Genomic DNA, 17,537 nt, shown 5'->3' with positions numbered 1-17,537 from the left:
CAGGTTAAAGTCCAACAGGTTTATTTGGTAGCAAACGCCACGCAAGCTTTCGGGGCCCCAAGCCCCTTCTTCAAGTGAGTGGGAATTCTGTTCACAAACAGGGCATATAAAGACACAAACTCAATTTACATGAATAATGGTTGGAATGCGAATACTTACAGCTAATCAAGTCTTTAAGATATAAACAATATGAGTGGAGAGAGCATCAAGACAGGCTAAAGAGATGTGTATTGTGATTGGGTTCATGTCACACTATTTGTAATCCCCACAGCTTGCCTGGACCTGCAGAGTCTCACTGTCTGGAGACAATACACATCTCTTTAGCCTGTCTTGATGCTCTCTCCACTCACATTGTTTATATTTTAAAGACTTGATTAGCTGTAAGTATTCGCATTCCAACCATTATTCATGTAAATTGAGTTTGTGTCTTTATATGCCCTGTTTGTGAACAGAATTCCCACTCACCTGAAGGGGCTTGGGGCTCCGAAAGCTTGTGTGGCTTTTGCTACCAAATAAACCTGTTGGACTTTAACCTGATGTTGTTAGACTTCTTGCTGGTCTATAATTACCAGGGTTGTCTCTACTCCCCTTGAACAAGGGGACAACATTTGCTATCCTCCAGTCTTCTGGCACTATTCCTGTAGACAATGACGACAAAGATCAAAGGTTCTGCAATCTCCTCCCTAGCCTCCCAGAGAATCCTAGGATAAATCCCATCCATCCCAGGGGACTTATCTATTTTCACACTTTCCAGAATTGCTAACACCGCCTTCCTTATGAACCTCAATCCCGTCTCGTCTAATAGCCTGTATCTCAGTATTCTCCTCGACAACAGTGTCTTTTTCCTGAGTGAATGCTGATGAAAAATATTCATTTAGCGCCTCTCCTATCTCTTCAGACTCCACGCACAACTTCCCACTACTGTCCTTGACTGGCCCTAATCTTACCCTAGTCATTCTTTTATTCCTGACATACCTATAGAAAGCTTTAGGGTTTTCCTTGATCCTACCTGACAGAGACTTCTCATGTCCCCTCCTGGCTCTTCTTAGCTCTCTCTTTAGGTCCTTCCTGGCTAACTTGTAACTCTCAAGCGCCCTAACTGAGCCTTCACGTCTCATCTTTACATAAGTCTCCTTCTTCCTCTTCACAAGAGATTCAACTTCTTTAGTAAACCACGGTTCCCTCACTCAACTATTTCCTCCCTGCCTGACAGGTACATACTTATCAAAGACACGCAGTAACTGTTCCTTGAACAAGCTCCACATTTCAATTATGCCCATCCCCTGCAGTTTCCTTCCACATCCTATGCATCCTAAATCACGCCTAATCGCATCATAATTTCCTTTCCCCCAGCTATAACTCTTGCCCTGCTGTATATACCTATTCCTTTCCATCGCTAAAGTAAACGTAACCGAATTGTGGTCGCTATCACCAAAGTGTTCACCTACCTCCAAATCTAACACCTGGCCTGGTTCATTACCCAGTACCAAATCCAATGTGGCCTCGCCTCTTGTTGGCCTATCTACATACTGTGTCAGGAAACCTCCTGCACACATTGGACAAAAACTGACTCATCTAAAGTACTCAAACTATAGCTTTTCCAGTCAATATTTGTAAAGTTAAAGTCCCCCAGAACAACTACCCTGTTACTTTCGCTCCTATCCAGAATCATCTTTGCAATCCTTTCCTCAACATCTCTGGAACTTTTCAGAGGCCTATAGAAAACTCCCAACATGGTGACCTCTCCTTTCCTGTTTCTAACCTCAGCCCACACAACCTCAGTAGACGAGTCCTCATCAAACGTCCTTTCTGCCACCGTAATACTGTCCTTGACTAACAATGCCACACCTCCCCCTCTTTTACCACCTTCCCTGATCTTACTGAAACATCTAAACCCCGGAACCTGCAACAACCATTCCTGTCCCTGCTTTATCCATGTCTCCGAAATGGCCACAACATCGAAGTCCCAGGTACCAACCCATGCTGCAAGCTCACCCACCTTATTCCAGATGCTCCTGGCATTGAAGTAGACTCACTTCAAACCACCTTCCTGTCTGCCGGTACACTCCTGCGACCTTGAAACCTTATTCATGACCTCACTACTCTCAACCTCCTGTACACTGGAGCTACCATTCAGGTTCCTATCCCCCTGCTGAATTAGGTTAAACCCTCCCGAAGAGCATTAGCAAATTTCCCCCCCCCAGGATATTGGTACTCCTCTGGTTCAGGTGTAGACCATCCTGTTTGTAGAGGTCCCACCTACCCCAGAATGACCCCCCAATTATCCAGGTATCTGAATCCCTCCCTCCTGCACCATCCCTGTAGCCACGTGTTCAACTGCTCTCTTTCCCTATTCCTCTCCTCGCTAGCACGTGGCACGGGTAACAAACCAGAGATAACACTCTGTTTGTTCTAGCTCTAAGCTTCCACCCTAACTCCCTGAATTTCTGCCTTACATCCCCATCCCTTTTCCTACCTATGTCTTTGGTGCCTATGTGGACCATGACTTGGGGCTGGTCCCCCTCCCCCTTAAGGATCTCGAAAATTAGGTAGGAGTGTGACAAACCCACTAAGGATTGAGAGAGATTACAGAAAGACATTGAGTAACTAAATGAAGGGCCTATTTTGAAAGGTATGAAATTAAGGATATAAAAAACTAACAAAGGCAAGAATGCAGGTCCACTAGGAACAAGGGCTACAACTAAAAAGAGTGATTTGTGAAGTTGGTGATTTTTCAGTGCAGCTAAGATTAAGGAGTCAGCTAATAAACAGATTAAAAGTTATACGGTTGCATCCAAAGTGAAACATTTCTGTTAAACATTTTATTATTGACAGCCACAGTACAAATGAGGTCAAATTCTTTTACAATTAGTTATTTTCTACAAGTTATTTTACATTAGTGTCTGGTTCAGACCAAGAGAAGTTAAGACATTTCTAGAAAAACTGCTGCCATTGTAGGAGATTGAACCTAGACCGACAAATCATTGGGAGTACTTTACAGACAAACAAAAAACAAATCTAAAATTTTATAGGCAACTGACTCTCTGAATTAATGATTCTTGCTGGGCAGATATATCTGCAGTGAAAATAGGTCACATCTGAGAGTTGGGAGCAGTACACACATCTTTCAGATGGACAACTCTTGCCAAATAATAATTATGGGCAATCTCTGTTTAGTTCAGTTAGTCCACAGTCAAGTTTATCACAGTTTTATCACACAGGATCTGTATTTTGTGTTCAATGTATAGAGAATGAGTTTGAGCATAACTGCCTTTATTGTCCTCATATGTATTGCGAAAGATAACCAAAGCCATCATTTTGTGAAAATAAACTTTTATAGTAAATACTGTTCATTAGTCATATTTATTCTATGTTGCATAAATAGTCTAGATTGTAATTTGAATCTGGGTGTTATAAGAATGTATATTTCTGCCTAGCAATCAGTAGATCCATCCTCCAGCAAGTGGCATATTCAAGTATAGCAAGATTTCATTGTTCAACTCACGTATCTTGCCATTGTGTATCTGAATATTGGGCACATGCTAGATCTTGGGATATACGAGGTCTGCTTAAGGGAATGGTTGGTGAAACTGAAGTAAACTATCCAGTGTAAAATGCAGACAAGTTATTAGCAGTGATAGATTGTGCCCACTAGTTAGAGAGAGAGTGATATGAACATATTTAAGTTAACAAAATAATTGAGAGATTAGAAAATTCAAACAGTCATTAGAATGCAGAAACCCATGTCAAAGATTGTTGAAGATCTACAAAATTATTTTTTAAAAAAGGAATATCATTAATTAAAAAAAGAGTAAATATGGGAAATGAGCGATGGGATTAGAGTGTTAAGAAGAACATTAAAAAAATAAGGGCCGGAATTTTACTGGCCCACCACGGGAATCGGAGCAGACGAGGGGCGGAGCATGGGAAGGTCTGTTCACCTCAGGCAGGATTTTCTGGTTTCCGCTAGAACTGTTGGTGTTGTAACAATCCATTACTCTGTAAACCTAATTGGCATAATTAAAATATGGAATGTTGCCACATTAGTAAATCTTCTAGAAACAATATGTCAATTCCTGCAAAAGGTAAATGCATAGCACACATTAATATTTGATTACAACATTAAAAATCAAAAATCAGTTGATCAATGATAAAGACTTAGCTTGCAGTACCTTAAGATTCATAGGCAAACTCACACAATTGAACTGCACCTATAGTGTGCGAAACTGTCCATGTTGTGTCATCAAATGCTGAAGCTTCTCTTCCTTCGCCCGTCTACAGTGACAAATCTGGTGAAACAAAAAAAGCTTTATATGGATGCAAGTGACAATTTAGGTATGCATTCTAAAGAAAAATCCACACGTTACATTTTCTTAAGCAATACCACAAGGTAATATTTTGCAAGTGTTGGAAACTAAAGTTAATACCAAATTGGGAAGCACAATGTCCTACAGTCATTTCCAATTAAGAATTTAATATTTTTGAGACTACATATTTAATTTACATGCCCTCGGAACACTCCCATCTTTTCAATACCCTCTCTATTTGACCCACCTCCTACTTCCCTCAGACCAATCCTACTAATTGGCCGACCATCTAATTTCCCTTCTGGTCAATATGGTTGCACCTGAGGAACTGTTCTTTCTCTTCATTGACCTGATGTTGATAAAAGCCACTGATCTACTGGCACCTCCTCAGACAGCTCCGCTAACATTGAAAATTCCTTCACCATGGTGGCAGTGGTTAGCGCTGCTGCCTCATAATACCAGGGACCCGGATTTAATTCCAGCCTCGGGTGAGTATGGAGTTTGCATGTTCTCCCCATGTCAACATGGGTTTCCTCTGGGTGCTCCGGTTTCCTCCCACACTCCAAAGATGTGCTGGTTGGGTGGATTGGCCAGGCTAAAATTACCACTTAGTGTCAGGGGGATTAGCAGGGTGAATATGTGGGGTTACAGGGATAGGGCCTTGGTGGGATTGTTGTCGGTGCAGACTTGATGGGCCGAATGCCCTCCTTCTGTACTGTGGGCATTCTATGATTCTATATTCCTTCATGTTTTAAGTTGCACCATAGCCTCAGCTCTCCCATCTTTGTAAGCACGTCCAGCCCCACAACCTTTGGAAGAGCTCCTGAGTTTCTTGAAACCCACCATTGATACCTGTACATTCAAAATGTCTATGCTTTAAATTCTGGAATGCCATCTCCAAATTCTTTACCTCTTTCTGCAAAATACATTCCAGAACCAATCCCTTTGACCAAGTTTTTGGTCAACTATCCTAATATTTTCATACATAGCTTGGCATTAAATTTTGTCTGAAAATGCATCCAGGGTGTTCCTTGGCATTTCAGCAAAAATGAGACATTAGGAGACAGCACAATCTGCAAGAATTAGTCACTGAAGGATTGATCATTATGGTGTACAGCAGTGAAGGGCAACCTAGGCTAATGAGTGGGCTCCATGAGTAGCCCTCCTTCATCTCAATTGGCTGCAAGATTGAAATCAGGCTTGTTCACCAACTGTGACCTCATGAATAAGATTAAACACATTTAATACATGCCAAAAATTCCATAGTAAGTTATAGAAGATGCTCAATCATTCATATATTAATAGAATGGTTAGCTTCAAATGGTAAAATCAAAAACAATTACACTTTGATTGGATGCAGACGGAGCACACAACTCAGTGTCAATGTTGTGTGAAAGCAGCACGCACCTCACTTCACGTGCTCTTGCTTTTAGTTGTGCTGGTAAGAAAAAAATTGTACGTGGACAAAAACCAGCATAATCGGATAGCCCTGCATGTGATCAGCAGTCAACAATATGCTTCGTAGCTGCACTAAGTACCCTGATGGTCTGCATGTGGCCAAGGGCTGCAGGTTGCCCACTACTGGTGTACAGCCTGGAATTTGGATGGCAAAACTGATGCCAATCAGGTCAGGTCTGAGCATGACAATCAACAGGGTTTGAATTTACATGAAGACATTCTAAAACCAGAGGTAATTCTCAAACACTGTTAAGAAATGGTGAAGAAAGCAATAACTTTGCAATCCTTTTGCACAGTAAGTAAAGCTATTTAACACAATTTTATATCTGAAGAGAAGCAAATCAGAATGGAGGACTACTTTTCATGAGAAATTGGCAAAAAAGACAAAATTAAAATAAAAGTTTTTAAAAAAATGTTAACTCAGATTCTGGGGATTTGGCAAATCCTCCCACAGAAATTTATGAGGAAACTGACTGAATTAAATTAAAGTCTTTTGCTAAAATCTGAAAACTGTGTTGGTGAATGCTTCTGAATGTCTTGTGTCTGCAACACCCCTACATGTGTTATGGATTCTCATATAAAAGCTTGTCGCTGCTTGCACTGCCTTCCATTTCACATGTCTGAAAGGCATCCCAAGATCCGTCCTCTCTGTTCTCCATGTTGAAAAATGAAAAATACAGTACATTATGCAAACGCTTAAGGGAAAGGAAAATCCAGTTGGACCACATTTACCCAAAATATTTTCCTATTTTCAAAAGTATGATGTTAATTGGTATTCTTGGCTTTGCAGCACAGTTGTGACGATTGTTGCTAAGAAGTCATATCCACTCAAAATCACTGCTTAGGCATTCATGTGGGGAAGTGGCTTAAACAGGCAAATTCTGAGGTCAATTAGTAATTTACAAACTTTTTTTTTCTACAATGACTGGCTTGGGCCGTGGTGACCAGTTTTCATATAATTTAAAAATGTTGGTTCGTTGTAATTTGCTTGCATTTAACAATGCATCTTAAGTACACACATGACACGACAAACAGAATTGTTTCAGCATAACACTGAACAAAGAACACAAAAAATAGAAGCAGGAGTAGGCCATCAGGCCCCTCAAGCCTGCCCCGCTGTTCAATACGATCGTGGCTAATCTATGCCAGCCTCAGTTCTTTTTTCTGTGCCATTTCCCCACAGCCCTCTATTCCTCGATCGAATATTTATCCACCTCCATCTTAAATACTCCTAATGATCCAGCCTCCACCACCCTTTGGGACAGAGAATTCCAGAGATTCACTGCAAGGAGAAATATCTATGCACCTCAATTTTAAATGACCAGCCCTTTATCTTGTAGCTATGTCCCCGTGTTCGATACGGTCCCACTAGTGAAACCATCTCACCAAATACCCTGTCAAGCCCCCTCAGGATCTTGCATGTTTGAATAAGGTCTTCTAAACTTGAGGGAATACATCCCAGGCTATTTAGTCTTTCCTGATGGGACAACCGTCTTATCCCAGGAAGTAACCTGGTGAATCTCCTAGGACTGCCTCCAATGTTACTATATTCTTTTTAAGGTACTTCAGGTGGGGCCTCACCAACTCTACACAATTGCAACAAAACCTCCCTATTTTTAAACTCCAACCCCTTTGCAATAAAAGCCAAAATGCTGTTTGGCTTCTTAACTACTTGTTGGACCTACCTGCTAGCTTTTTGAGACTCATGCACTAGAACACCCAAGTCCCTCTTTACTTCACTCACCTGCAGTCTCTTTCCATTTAGATAATAATCTGCCTTTTGATTCCTCCTACCAAACTGCATGAAGAATTGCTTCTTCCTATCACTAGGTTGTAACGAGGGCAAGGTTTTCCAAGGTTGGATAGCTCAAACACAGTGACTGAAGACAAGGAACGAGTAAATACATTTTACACGAAGGAATCACCATAATCTGATGGCCATGTAATCAAAAAGAGTTGGTACATACTGTTCTTTTTTCCATGAAGCTGCTGAGAAAATCATCAATTTCAACTTTGCCCTCGAGGAAATCTTCAGCAATCACATCAGATTCCTCTTCTGCTTGATGAGCTGATACTTTCAATCTAGCCTGGAGGGCACTTAAACTGCAACTCTAAAAGAGCCCAAAATTTCAGTCATTTAAAGATTCCCACTTACTTTTAAGCTGGTGGTGGGTTAGTCTTATAATATCTAATATATAGGCCTGAGTGTTGCAAACTCAAGGCTACTGCAGTAATTAAACTACCCATCTCTCCACAAAGGGTGGAGTGGATTTAAGACTTAAATATCTCGAAAGCCTTCAATATGTTAAACATGCACCCACCACATTTTGTAACGCACATTTTGTATTGTACTGCTTGCGAGTTCTCTCGTGTAGAGGCCAGACACCTCATTAATGTATTTAAATCAGGCTTCACACTGCAATAATGAGCTTAAATTAAAATTTACAACCTTTCTGGCTTCCAATGGATTGCGAAAGCAGGCAAAGGGAGGCTGGAGCTACTGGCTCCACAGTGAGGTACCCTTCTCAGCATTTCTTGGGGGCCTGAAGGACGTGCGTGTCTCCTGCCCCACAAGGAATGTTTGGCCTCACGCACCAGTACGCATCCCCAACCCCACCCTGAGCAAAACGCTGATTGTCAACCCCGTTTATGAATTCTCCCCCAAGTCCAGATTGTCTCAAAGGGCCCCAGACTGTAGGTACGAAGCTACAGTTTGGGGCACGCACCAGTACGCATCCCCAACCCCATCCTGAGCAAAACGCTGATTGTCAACCCCGTTTATGAATTCTCCCCCAAGTCCGGATAGCTGACCTTCCACATTACTCCCCAATTGTCAGGGATTGTCTCAAAGGGCCCCAGACTGTAGGTACGAAGCTACAGTCTGGGGCCGAAGGGCCTGTTCTGTGCTGTACTGTTCTATGTCTAAACTGCTGCTGGGTGGGAATGTAACTGAATGAAAATAGACCTTAAATTAAGTTCTGCAGAAACTCTGAGCTTTTATGGTCATCCCCATCTCCTAGTAAATAACTTGGAAGGATATAAATTGTCAAAATAAGAGGGCCAATGATTCAGCTCATTATTATTGAAACAGATTGGTTAATAATTCTTTCAATAAATCAAGACAAGTTCCTTGGTTTCACAACATAAAATAGGTGTCAGTCATTTTCGATCATTAGATTGATGCATTTTTTCCACACTCCCTGCAGCTGCCAGTCTGTGCTGCATTTTTCTGATAAGATATGAAAGCAAACATCATTACACAAAGCAAAGACGAGAAAAGATCATTTGGCTTATCAAACTTGGTCTTTCTACAGATCATGTTTAATTCTGCCTTGTAGAAAAAAAAGCTCCAAGAATGTAGAATTGTGAAACTATTAAGCAAAGTTGTATTATATCCAAATCCTTACTTAAAAGATGCAAAGATGAAAGGTGTATATAAAACTGATAGAGAGGTAATTGCAAAGAAGGATATCTTATGGCATTAAACAATGTACATACAGAATTGTTCTGTAGGATTACTGTACTGATTAGCTGTCTTAATGAGTCTGCAGGAAGCCACAAATCTCACTTTTTTGCTCTGTGCAATTATTCAATTAAAAAATCTGACAATAAAAGTAGACATGTGAAATCATTTGCCCACATCTAAAATTGTAAAAAATCAGATGGTTTTACCTCAATAAATCTCCATATTTTTTACTCTATAGGAAATTACAATAAAGCATTTTTCTATTTTTTATAGATTGGAAACGTTGCTGGCAAGGATAGCATTTGTTGCCTAGCCCCCAATTGCCCTGAACCGAGTGACTTGCTAGGCTATTTCAGAGGCCAGACTGGGTATGGACGGCAGATTACCTCAGAATATTAGTGAACCAGATAGTTTTTAAGACAATTGCTGATGGTTGTCATGGTCACCATTACTGTGGCTAGCTTTACCTTCCAGATTTATTAATGGAATTTAAACTCCACCAGCTTGTAGCAAATGAACCTGTCCCCCCCCCCCACCCCCCAAAGTATTAGCCTGGGCCTCTGGATTACCAGTCCAGTAACATTACCATCATTCCACTGTCACCCCTCAGTTGGAATTTTAACAAACTGCACAACTAACAGTGAAGCAAAAGGACAGTGACATTTACCTCACTCAGTTCATGTTGCCTTTGCAATTTTTTCTCAAAGGTGTTTTTGAGTTGAGTTAGTTGATCACACTGAAAAAACAAAAAAAGGTATTACATACATTATACACTTTAAAACCTAAAAATGTAAAAATATAATCAGTGCCTTACTTTATCTAGCAGTTCTTGTCTTTCTGCTTCCAACCGAGGTTCAAGTTGCAAGTTTTTTTCTTTTAAAAAACAAAAAAAGTTTGAGAGATTCCATACTCATTAATCAAACGAACATATACAGACAAATAATTAGAACTAAACATACTTGCTAGTTCCTCGATGTAATTAACCAGGTCATCTTTGTCAGTGCAAATCTGCTTCAATTGTGGCAAAGTAATGAAATATTCCAGTTGCAGAGCTTCATTATCATTTAAGTCTGTCAATTGTGATGTACTATAAAACAAAGTCAATCTGTGAACATTAGTAACAACAATTTAAATTAAATAAGCATAAATGTGTTATTCAGGTATACAAACATACTTTGGAACAAATTAAGACAAGTTGGATCACGGACAATAACAATTTTCTCCTGTATTCAAGACACTCGTTAGAATCATAGCTGATTTTTAAAATTTCAGATCTAGCTAACAATTTTAACCTCACTACCATTAACAACAGACAGTTACATAAACAGTACTCAGAGAAATGGTTGAGATCATGCATTCTTCAATTAATTTTGTATCCTCAATTCTAAGAGCCATAGACAGCCACCTATTTTTGCCAATATAAAAGCAAAATATTGTGGATGCAGAAATAAAAAGAGAATGCTGGAAAAACAGAACTAATGTTTCAAATCCGTGTACAGGCGCTACCAGACCTGCTGAGTTTTTCCAGCATTTTTTGTTATTATAGCCCATTTTTGCTATTTGATTAATTTATTTTTCAGATGGCAACCGTACACCATTCTGCTCGCGCACCTTCTCCAGACACATCCTTATTTCTTTACTTATCCCACTACCACTCCTCTTCCTTGCACAGCCAACTCTTTTCTCATTTAATGTCTCCATTCTTCCAATCTATTTAGACCTTCCTTTTTGTTCTTCCATCCCCCCACCCCCTGACCATTAACTAAAAAATAAATTTCAAGTTCTGATGAAAAGGTCATCAACTCTTGCCACTCAAGTGGATAGAGCTGTGAAGAAGGCCTATAGTGTGTTAGCTTTTATTAACAGGGGGTTGGAGTTTAAGAGCCGTGGGGTTATGCTGCAACTGTACAGGACCTTGGTGAGACCACATTTGGAATATTGTGTGCAGTTCTGGTCACCTCACTATAAGAAGGATGTGGAAGCGCTGGAAAGAGTGCAGAGGAGATTTACCAAGATGCTGCCTGGTTTGGAGGGTAGGTCTTATGAGGAAAGGTTGAGGGAGCTAGGGCTGTTCTCTCTGGAGCGGAGGAGGCTGAGGGGAGACTTAATAGAGGTTTATAAAATGATGAAGGGGATAGATAGAGTGAACGTTCAAAGACTATTTCCTCGGGTGGATGGAGCTATTACAAGGGGGCATAACTATAGGGTTCGTGGTGGGAGATATAGGAAGGATATCAGAGGTAGGTTCTTTACGCAGAGAGTGGTTGGGGTGTGGAATGGACTGCCTGCAGTGATAGTGGAGTCAGACACTTTAGGAACATTTAAGCGGTTATTGGATAGGCACATGGAGCACACCAGGATGATAGGGAGTGGGATAGCTTGATCTTGGTTTCAGATAAAGCTCGGCACAACATCATGGGCCGAAGGGCCTGTTCTGTGCTGTGCTGTACTGTACTGTTCTATGTTCTAACTCAAAATGTAAACTTTTTTTTGTCCTCAGAATTTGTCTGACCTGCTAAATATTTCCAGTGTTTTCTGTTTCTGTAATACAAGTTATTTAGTCAGGTATTTGTGTATTATTGTGTTCATTTGTAAAATACTGCACAATAGAATGGAGTTCTTTTAATTATTTTAACTGTGCATTTACTTCTTCTGGCTACTGAAAAGTGGTAGATGTTTGTTAAGTCAACGTACACATTCGACATACATTTAAATGCCGTAAGGAGTTTCTATGAAATTGAGTACACATGCCGAAAAAGTGCTTTAAGAGCTAAAGATAGCAATTTCAGGTTACAACAGTGTTCAGCAAATGCGTCCATAGTTTTTAAATACTCAGATGTGGGGGAACACTTCCAGGGAACTTCGATCTTAAAATTTGAAAGACAGCATTAGTTACCCAAAGGAAAAACTACTTTGCAAAATTTTAATATGCAGGGAACACAGAGTCAAAAACACGTTTTGTCTTCAAGTGAAGTGAACTTAGAAGGCCAGGACAATTAGAATCATAGAGAGTCATACAAGTTTACAGCATGGAAACAGGCCCTTCGGCCCAACTTGTCCACGCCGTCCTTTTTTTTAAAACCCTAAACTAATCCCAATTGCCTGCATTTGGCCCATATCCCCCTATGCCCATCGTACCCATGCAACTATCTAAATGCTTTTTAAAAGACAAAATTGTACCCGCCTCTATTACTACCTCTGGCAGCTTGTTCCAGACACTCACCACCCTCTGGAAAAATTGCCCCTCTGAACACTTTTGTATCTCTCCCCTTAAACTTATGCCCTCTAGTTTTAGACTCCCCTTCCTTTGGGAAAAGATATTGACTATATCTTGTCTATGCCCCTCATTATTTTATAGACCTCTATAAGGTCAACCCTCAGCCTCCTCCGCTCCAGAGAAAAAAGTCCCAGTCTATTCAGCCTCTCCTTATAACTCAATCCAACAAGTCCCGGTAGCATCCTAGTAAGTCTTTTCTGCACTCTTTCTAGTTTAATAATATCCTTTCTATAATAGGGTGACCAGAATTGCACACAGTATTCCAAGTGTGGCCTTACCAATGTCTTGTACAACTTCAACAAGACATCCCAACTCCTGTATTCAATTTCCTGACCGATGAAACCAAGCATGCCGAATACCTTCTTCACCACTCTGTCCACCTGTGACTCCACTTTCAAGGAGCTATGAACATGTACCCCTGGTCTCTTTGTTCTGTAACTCTCCCCAACGCCCTACCATTAACTGAGTAAGTCCTGCCCTGGTTCAATCTACCAAAATGCATTACCTTGCATTTGTCTAAATTAAACTCCATCTGCCATTCGTCAGCCCACTGGCCCAATTGATCAAGATCCCGCTGCAATTGGAGATAACCTTCCTCACTGTCCACCATGCAACCAATCTTGGTGTCATCTGCAAACTTACTAACCATGCCCCCTATATTCTCATCCAAATCATTAATATAAATGACAAATAACAGTGGGCCCAGCACTGATCCCTGAGGCACACCGCTGGTCACAGGCCTCCAGTTTGAAAAACAACTCTCTACAACCACCCTCTGGCTTCTGTCAGGAAGCCAATTTTGTATCCATTTAGATACCTCACCCTGGATCCAGAGAGATTTAACTTTATGCAACAACCTATCATGCGGTACCTAGTCAAAGGCCTTGCTAAAGTCCATGTAGACAACATCAACTGCATTGCCCTCATCTACCTTCTTGGTTACCCCTTCAAAAAACTCAATCAAATTTGTGAGACATGATTTTCCACTCACAAAGCCATGTTGACTGTCCCTAATCAGTCCTTGCATCTCTAAATGCCTGTAGATCCTGTCTCTCAAAATACCTTCCAACAATTTACCCACCACAGATGTGAGGTTCACTGGCCTGTAGTTCCCAGGCTTTTCCCTGCAGCCCTTTTTAAACAAAGGCACAACATTTGCCACTCTCCACCTTCAGGCACCTCACCCGTGACTATCGATGATTCAAATATCTCGGCTTGGGGACCCGCAATTTCCTCCCTAGCCTCCCACAACGTCCTGGGATATACCTCATCAGGTCCTGCAGATTTATCTACCTTGATGCGCTTTAAGACTTCCAGCACCTCATTCTCTGTAATATGTACACTCCTCAAGACATCAATATTTAATTCCCCAAGCTCCCTAACATCCATGCTTTTCTCAACAGTAAATACTGATGAGAAAGATTCATTTAGGATCTCACCCATCTCTTGTGGATCCGCACATAGATGACCTTGTTGATCCTTAAGAGGCCCTACTCTCTCCCTTGTTACTCTTTTGCCCTTTATGTATTTGCAGAAGCTCTTTGGATTCTCCTTTGCCTTAGCTGCCAAAACAATTTTGTGTCCCCTTTTTGCCCTCCTGATTTCTCTCTTAACTCTACTCTTACACCCCTATACTCTTCAAGGGATTCACTTGATCCCAGCTGCCTATGCACGTCATGTGCCTCTTTCTTCTTCTTGACCAGGGCCTCAATATCCCGAGTCATCCAGGGTTCCCGACTTCTGCCAGCCTTGCCCTAAGAGGAATGTGTTTACCCTGAACCCTGGTTAACACACTTTTGAAAGCGTGCCACTTACCAGACATCCCTTTTCCTTCCCACAGACTCCTCACAGAAGATTGGACTAGAGCATTTGAACTTAAATCAGGCAACACATCACATCAATGTTCAGTTAAATAACAAAAACCAAAGCATTTACTATGACAAGTTTACATAAGTTGCTTCTATTATAAATGGAATCTTTGAATTTATCATCGAAAGTGTTGATGCAGGAGGTAGATGCAGGATTTGTAATACAGCAAAGAGATGCAAATTATTCAAGGCATTGTACTTCCGGTATACAAATACCTGAACAATGGACAAAAATCCATTCAACTGCCCTCTGGAATCCTTATTCACCTTAATTTTGAACATATACTCACAACGCAACATCCCCACAGCATTAGCATAACAAGACTACTTAAACGTACTTGTTTTTAGTAATTACACCAGTAAATATTCTAAAACCAATTCTGGTCAACACAAAAAAATTGTGCTATGACAATTTAAAATGTATAAAATTTACATACTATACCTAAGTTCATGGAGCTCTGTAAAGTGGTCAGGGACATCTGGCATCTTGTAACTATGGCCATTTAAACCTAACTAAAACAGAAAAAATGAATACATTTGCAACCCAATTTCAGGTGTATGTTCTGAATTGTAATATCTCCAACAACACCTTCAAAACCCCTGACCTCTACGCCTCAAAGCTAAAGACAGCAGATGCAAGGGAACATCACTATCTGTAATTTTCTCCCCCACCAAAAACAACATCCTGATTTGGAACTATATCACTGTTTGTCACTGGGTCAAAAGCTTAAAACTCCCTTCCTAATGGCATTGTGAGTATGACAAAAACTAAATGGACTACAGTGATTCAATGGAAAGAATGCTGGCTCACCACGACCATCTCAAGGGCAATTAGGGATGGGAAACAAATGCTGGCTTTACCAGCTTCACATCCCATGAAATAATAACAAAGGTAGCTCAGAATGAATGAAACTGTTTGCTACAAATGAATTACATACTTTCAGTGCAGTCTTCCTTATTTTTAAGTTGTGGTTTGTCATTCATTTATCCTGAGGGGAAAGCCAATCAATCACTAATTAATTGCTTGCTTTGATTTTTATTTAAACCCTCTAAAAATTATTAAATGTTTTTTCTCAATCTTCTGCATAAAACAAGTCTTAATGTAGACTAGCGGCCAATGAAATAATTTGACAATATCATGTTAAAAATTCAAATGCAGTTAGAGTCATGAAAATACTGGAAAAATAAATGGAGTGTAAATTATATTAAAGAATGAAGACAATTATAATCATATTTCTTACTCATACCGTAGGATTATAATCATTGTAGTGCCACAAAACTTGTGTTGGTTAGCTACCTAATTTTCACCAAATAGTGAACTCAAATGCCCATTGTCGATCCACTTTTGAAAAAGAATTTTCTAGATTGGACTAATCTTGGCCATTAATGGAGTGTCTGCATCTCTAAAACATAACAATCTCTCTTACCTCTACTTCTACCAATATAAATATTGTTAATCTCCCTCTCAAGAGCCAGCGAGATCGTAAATAAATGAGACAAAAATAAAGTCATCATTCAGAGCTTTTAGATTCCAAGATGGTCATGGATCTCCTACTGCTCACCTGGTTTCCTGTTCAATCTATACCCAGGCAAATGATTAGGAATGCAGTTAACTGGGCACTTAGAAAATCAGAATATGATCAAGCAGAGTCAACATATATTTATGAAAGGGAAACTGTGTTTGAGAAATCTGAGGTTTTTAAAAAAATGTAACTAGTAGAATAGATTAAGGGAACCAGTAGATGTAGTGTATTTTGATTTTTAAAAGGTGCCACACAAGATTACACAAAATTAGGGCTCATCGATTTGGGGCATTGTATTAGAACAGATTAAAAATTTGTCAAGGACAGAAAACAAAGATTAAGAATAAACAGAACATTTTCAGGTTAGCAGACTGTAACTACCAGGGTGCTGCGAGAATCAGTGCTTGGACTGTATAGCTATTTATGATCTATGTTAATAACTTAGATCAGGAGACTGAGTGTAATGTATCCAAGTATGCTGATGACACCAAGTTAGGTGGGAAAGTAAATGGTGAGGCGGTCATAAAGAAGTTGCAGAAAGATACAGATTGATAAGTTAGTGACTAAGAACATGGCAAATGGAATACAATATGGCAAAATGTAAAGTTATTCATTTTAGGAAGGAAAAATGGAAAAGTGGGATTTCTTTGAATGGTGAGAAATGTTTGTATTCTGAATGATCTGGGTGTCCATGTGCATGAATCACAAAGTTAGCATGTAGATATAGCAAGTAATTAGGAAGGCAAATAGAATGTTTGCTTTTGTTACTCTCATATTCCAACCCCTTTGTAAAGAAGTCTTACTACAATTAAACACTGGGATTAGTGAAGCTACACTTTGAATACAATGTGCAGTTTGGCCTCCTGGCATAAGGGCATAAGTGGCCTGGAGGGAATGCAACAAAGGTTCACTAGACAGATTCCAAGGATAAGTGGATTACGCTTTTAGGGGAGATTGAATAGACTGGGCCCATTATCCCTGGAGTTTAGAAAAATGAGGGGCGATCTAATTGAAACATATAAAATTCTAAGGTACTTGATAAGGTAGATACTGAAATAATGGGGACGATTCTCCCAAAAAAGTGCTGAATTGGCGAGAAAACTGGTCCAGATCACGACTGTTTTTTTCAGTGCAACTTCAGACCCGAATCTCCCCACTCTGCAGTGCAGAGGTCCCAATCGTTAATATCATTAAAAACCTGGGGGGGACGGGGCTTATGCACGCCAGAGGCTGACAGCTCCAGAACTTGCCACATGCACAGTGGCCCCGATCTGTCAGTCTCTCCGTTTGCTGGCCAGCTCGATCACTGGCCAGCCCAAGACCCCCACAGTGCTGCCCCTCCCAACACCACCACGACCCAATCGTGGCCCCCACGACAATGGACTGAGCCACGTAATTTTTTCACTAAGTGTTCTGAATGTTTGGAATTCTCAACCCCAGAGACGGGTGTATATTCAGTCACTGAGTATACTCAAAACAGAGTTTGTTAGATTTTTAGGTGCTTGCAGAATTAAGAGAGATGCAGAGAGGCAGAGTTGAGGCAGCATTTTTTTTTTAAAAACCTTTCAAGATTTCTTCAAACCAGTTTTCAGATGAAAGAGTAGCTAACATCTTTATTTGAAGTCAGAGGTATCTGAA

General features: G+C 40.3%; 1 protein-coding gene across 7 annotated transcripts in view; it reads right to left on the bottom strand.

Annotated features, from left to right (window-relative positions):
* vps37a (VPS37A subunit of ESCRT-I) overlaps nucleotides 1-17,537 on the bottom strand; it is a 53,201-nt gene that overhangs the window by 3,799 nt on the left and 31,865 nt on the right. For 2 of the 7 annotated variants that reach the window (XM_078217629.1, XM_078217658.1), the window contains exons 6-12: nucleotides 14,819-14,889; nucleotides 10,191-10,318; nucleotides 10,046-10,104; nucleotides 9,899-9,967; nucleotides 7,733-7,876; nucleotides 4,173-4,289; nucleotides 2,776-4,076 (exon numbers count right to left, since the gene is read on the bottom strand). In XM_078217629.1, the coding sequence (XP_078073755.1) occupies nucleotides 4,212-4,289; nucleotides 7,733-7,876; nucleotides 9,899-9,967; nucleotides 10,046-10,104; nucleotides 10,191-10,318; nucleotides 14,819-14,889 (549 nt within the window). In that variant the 3' untranslated portion in view covers nucleotides 2,776-4,076; nucleotides 4,173-4,211. Of the gene's footprint in view, nucleotides 1-2,775; nucleotides 4,077-4,172; nucleotides 4,290-7,732; nucleotides 7,877-9,898; nucleotides 9,968-10,045; nucleotides 10,105-10,190; nucleotides 10,319-14,818; nucleotides 14,890-17,537 lie in introns of those variants that run through there. The other 5 variants (XM_078217615.1, XM_078217641.1, XM_078217623.1 and 2 more) reach the window with 3 other exon arrangements.

This window comes from Mustelus asterias, chromosome 1 (assembly GCF_964213995.1).
Source record: "Mustelus asterias chromosome 1, sMusAst1.hap1.1, whole genome shotgun sequence".
Lineage (NCBI taxonomy): Eukaryota > Metazoa > Chordata > Chondrichthyes > Carcharhiniformes > Triakidae > Mustelus > Mustelus asterias.
The sequence above is the reverse complement of the archived record's forward strand: the minus strand, read 5'-3'. Positions and strand labels throughout refer to the sequence as shown.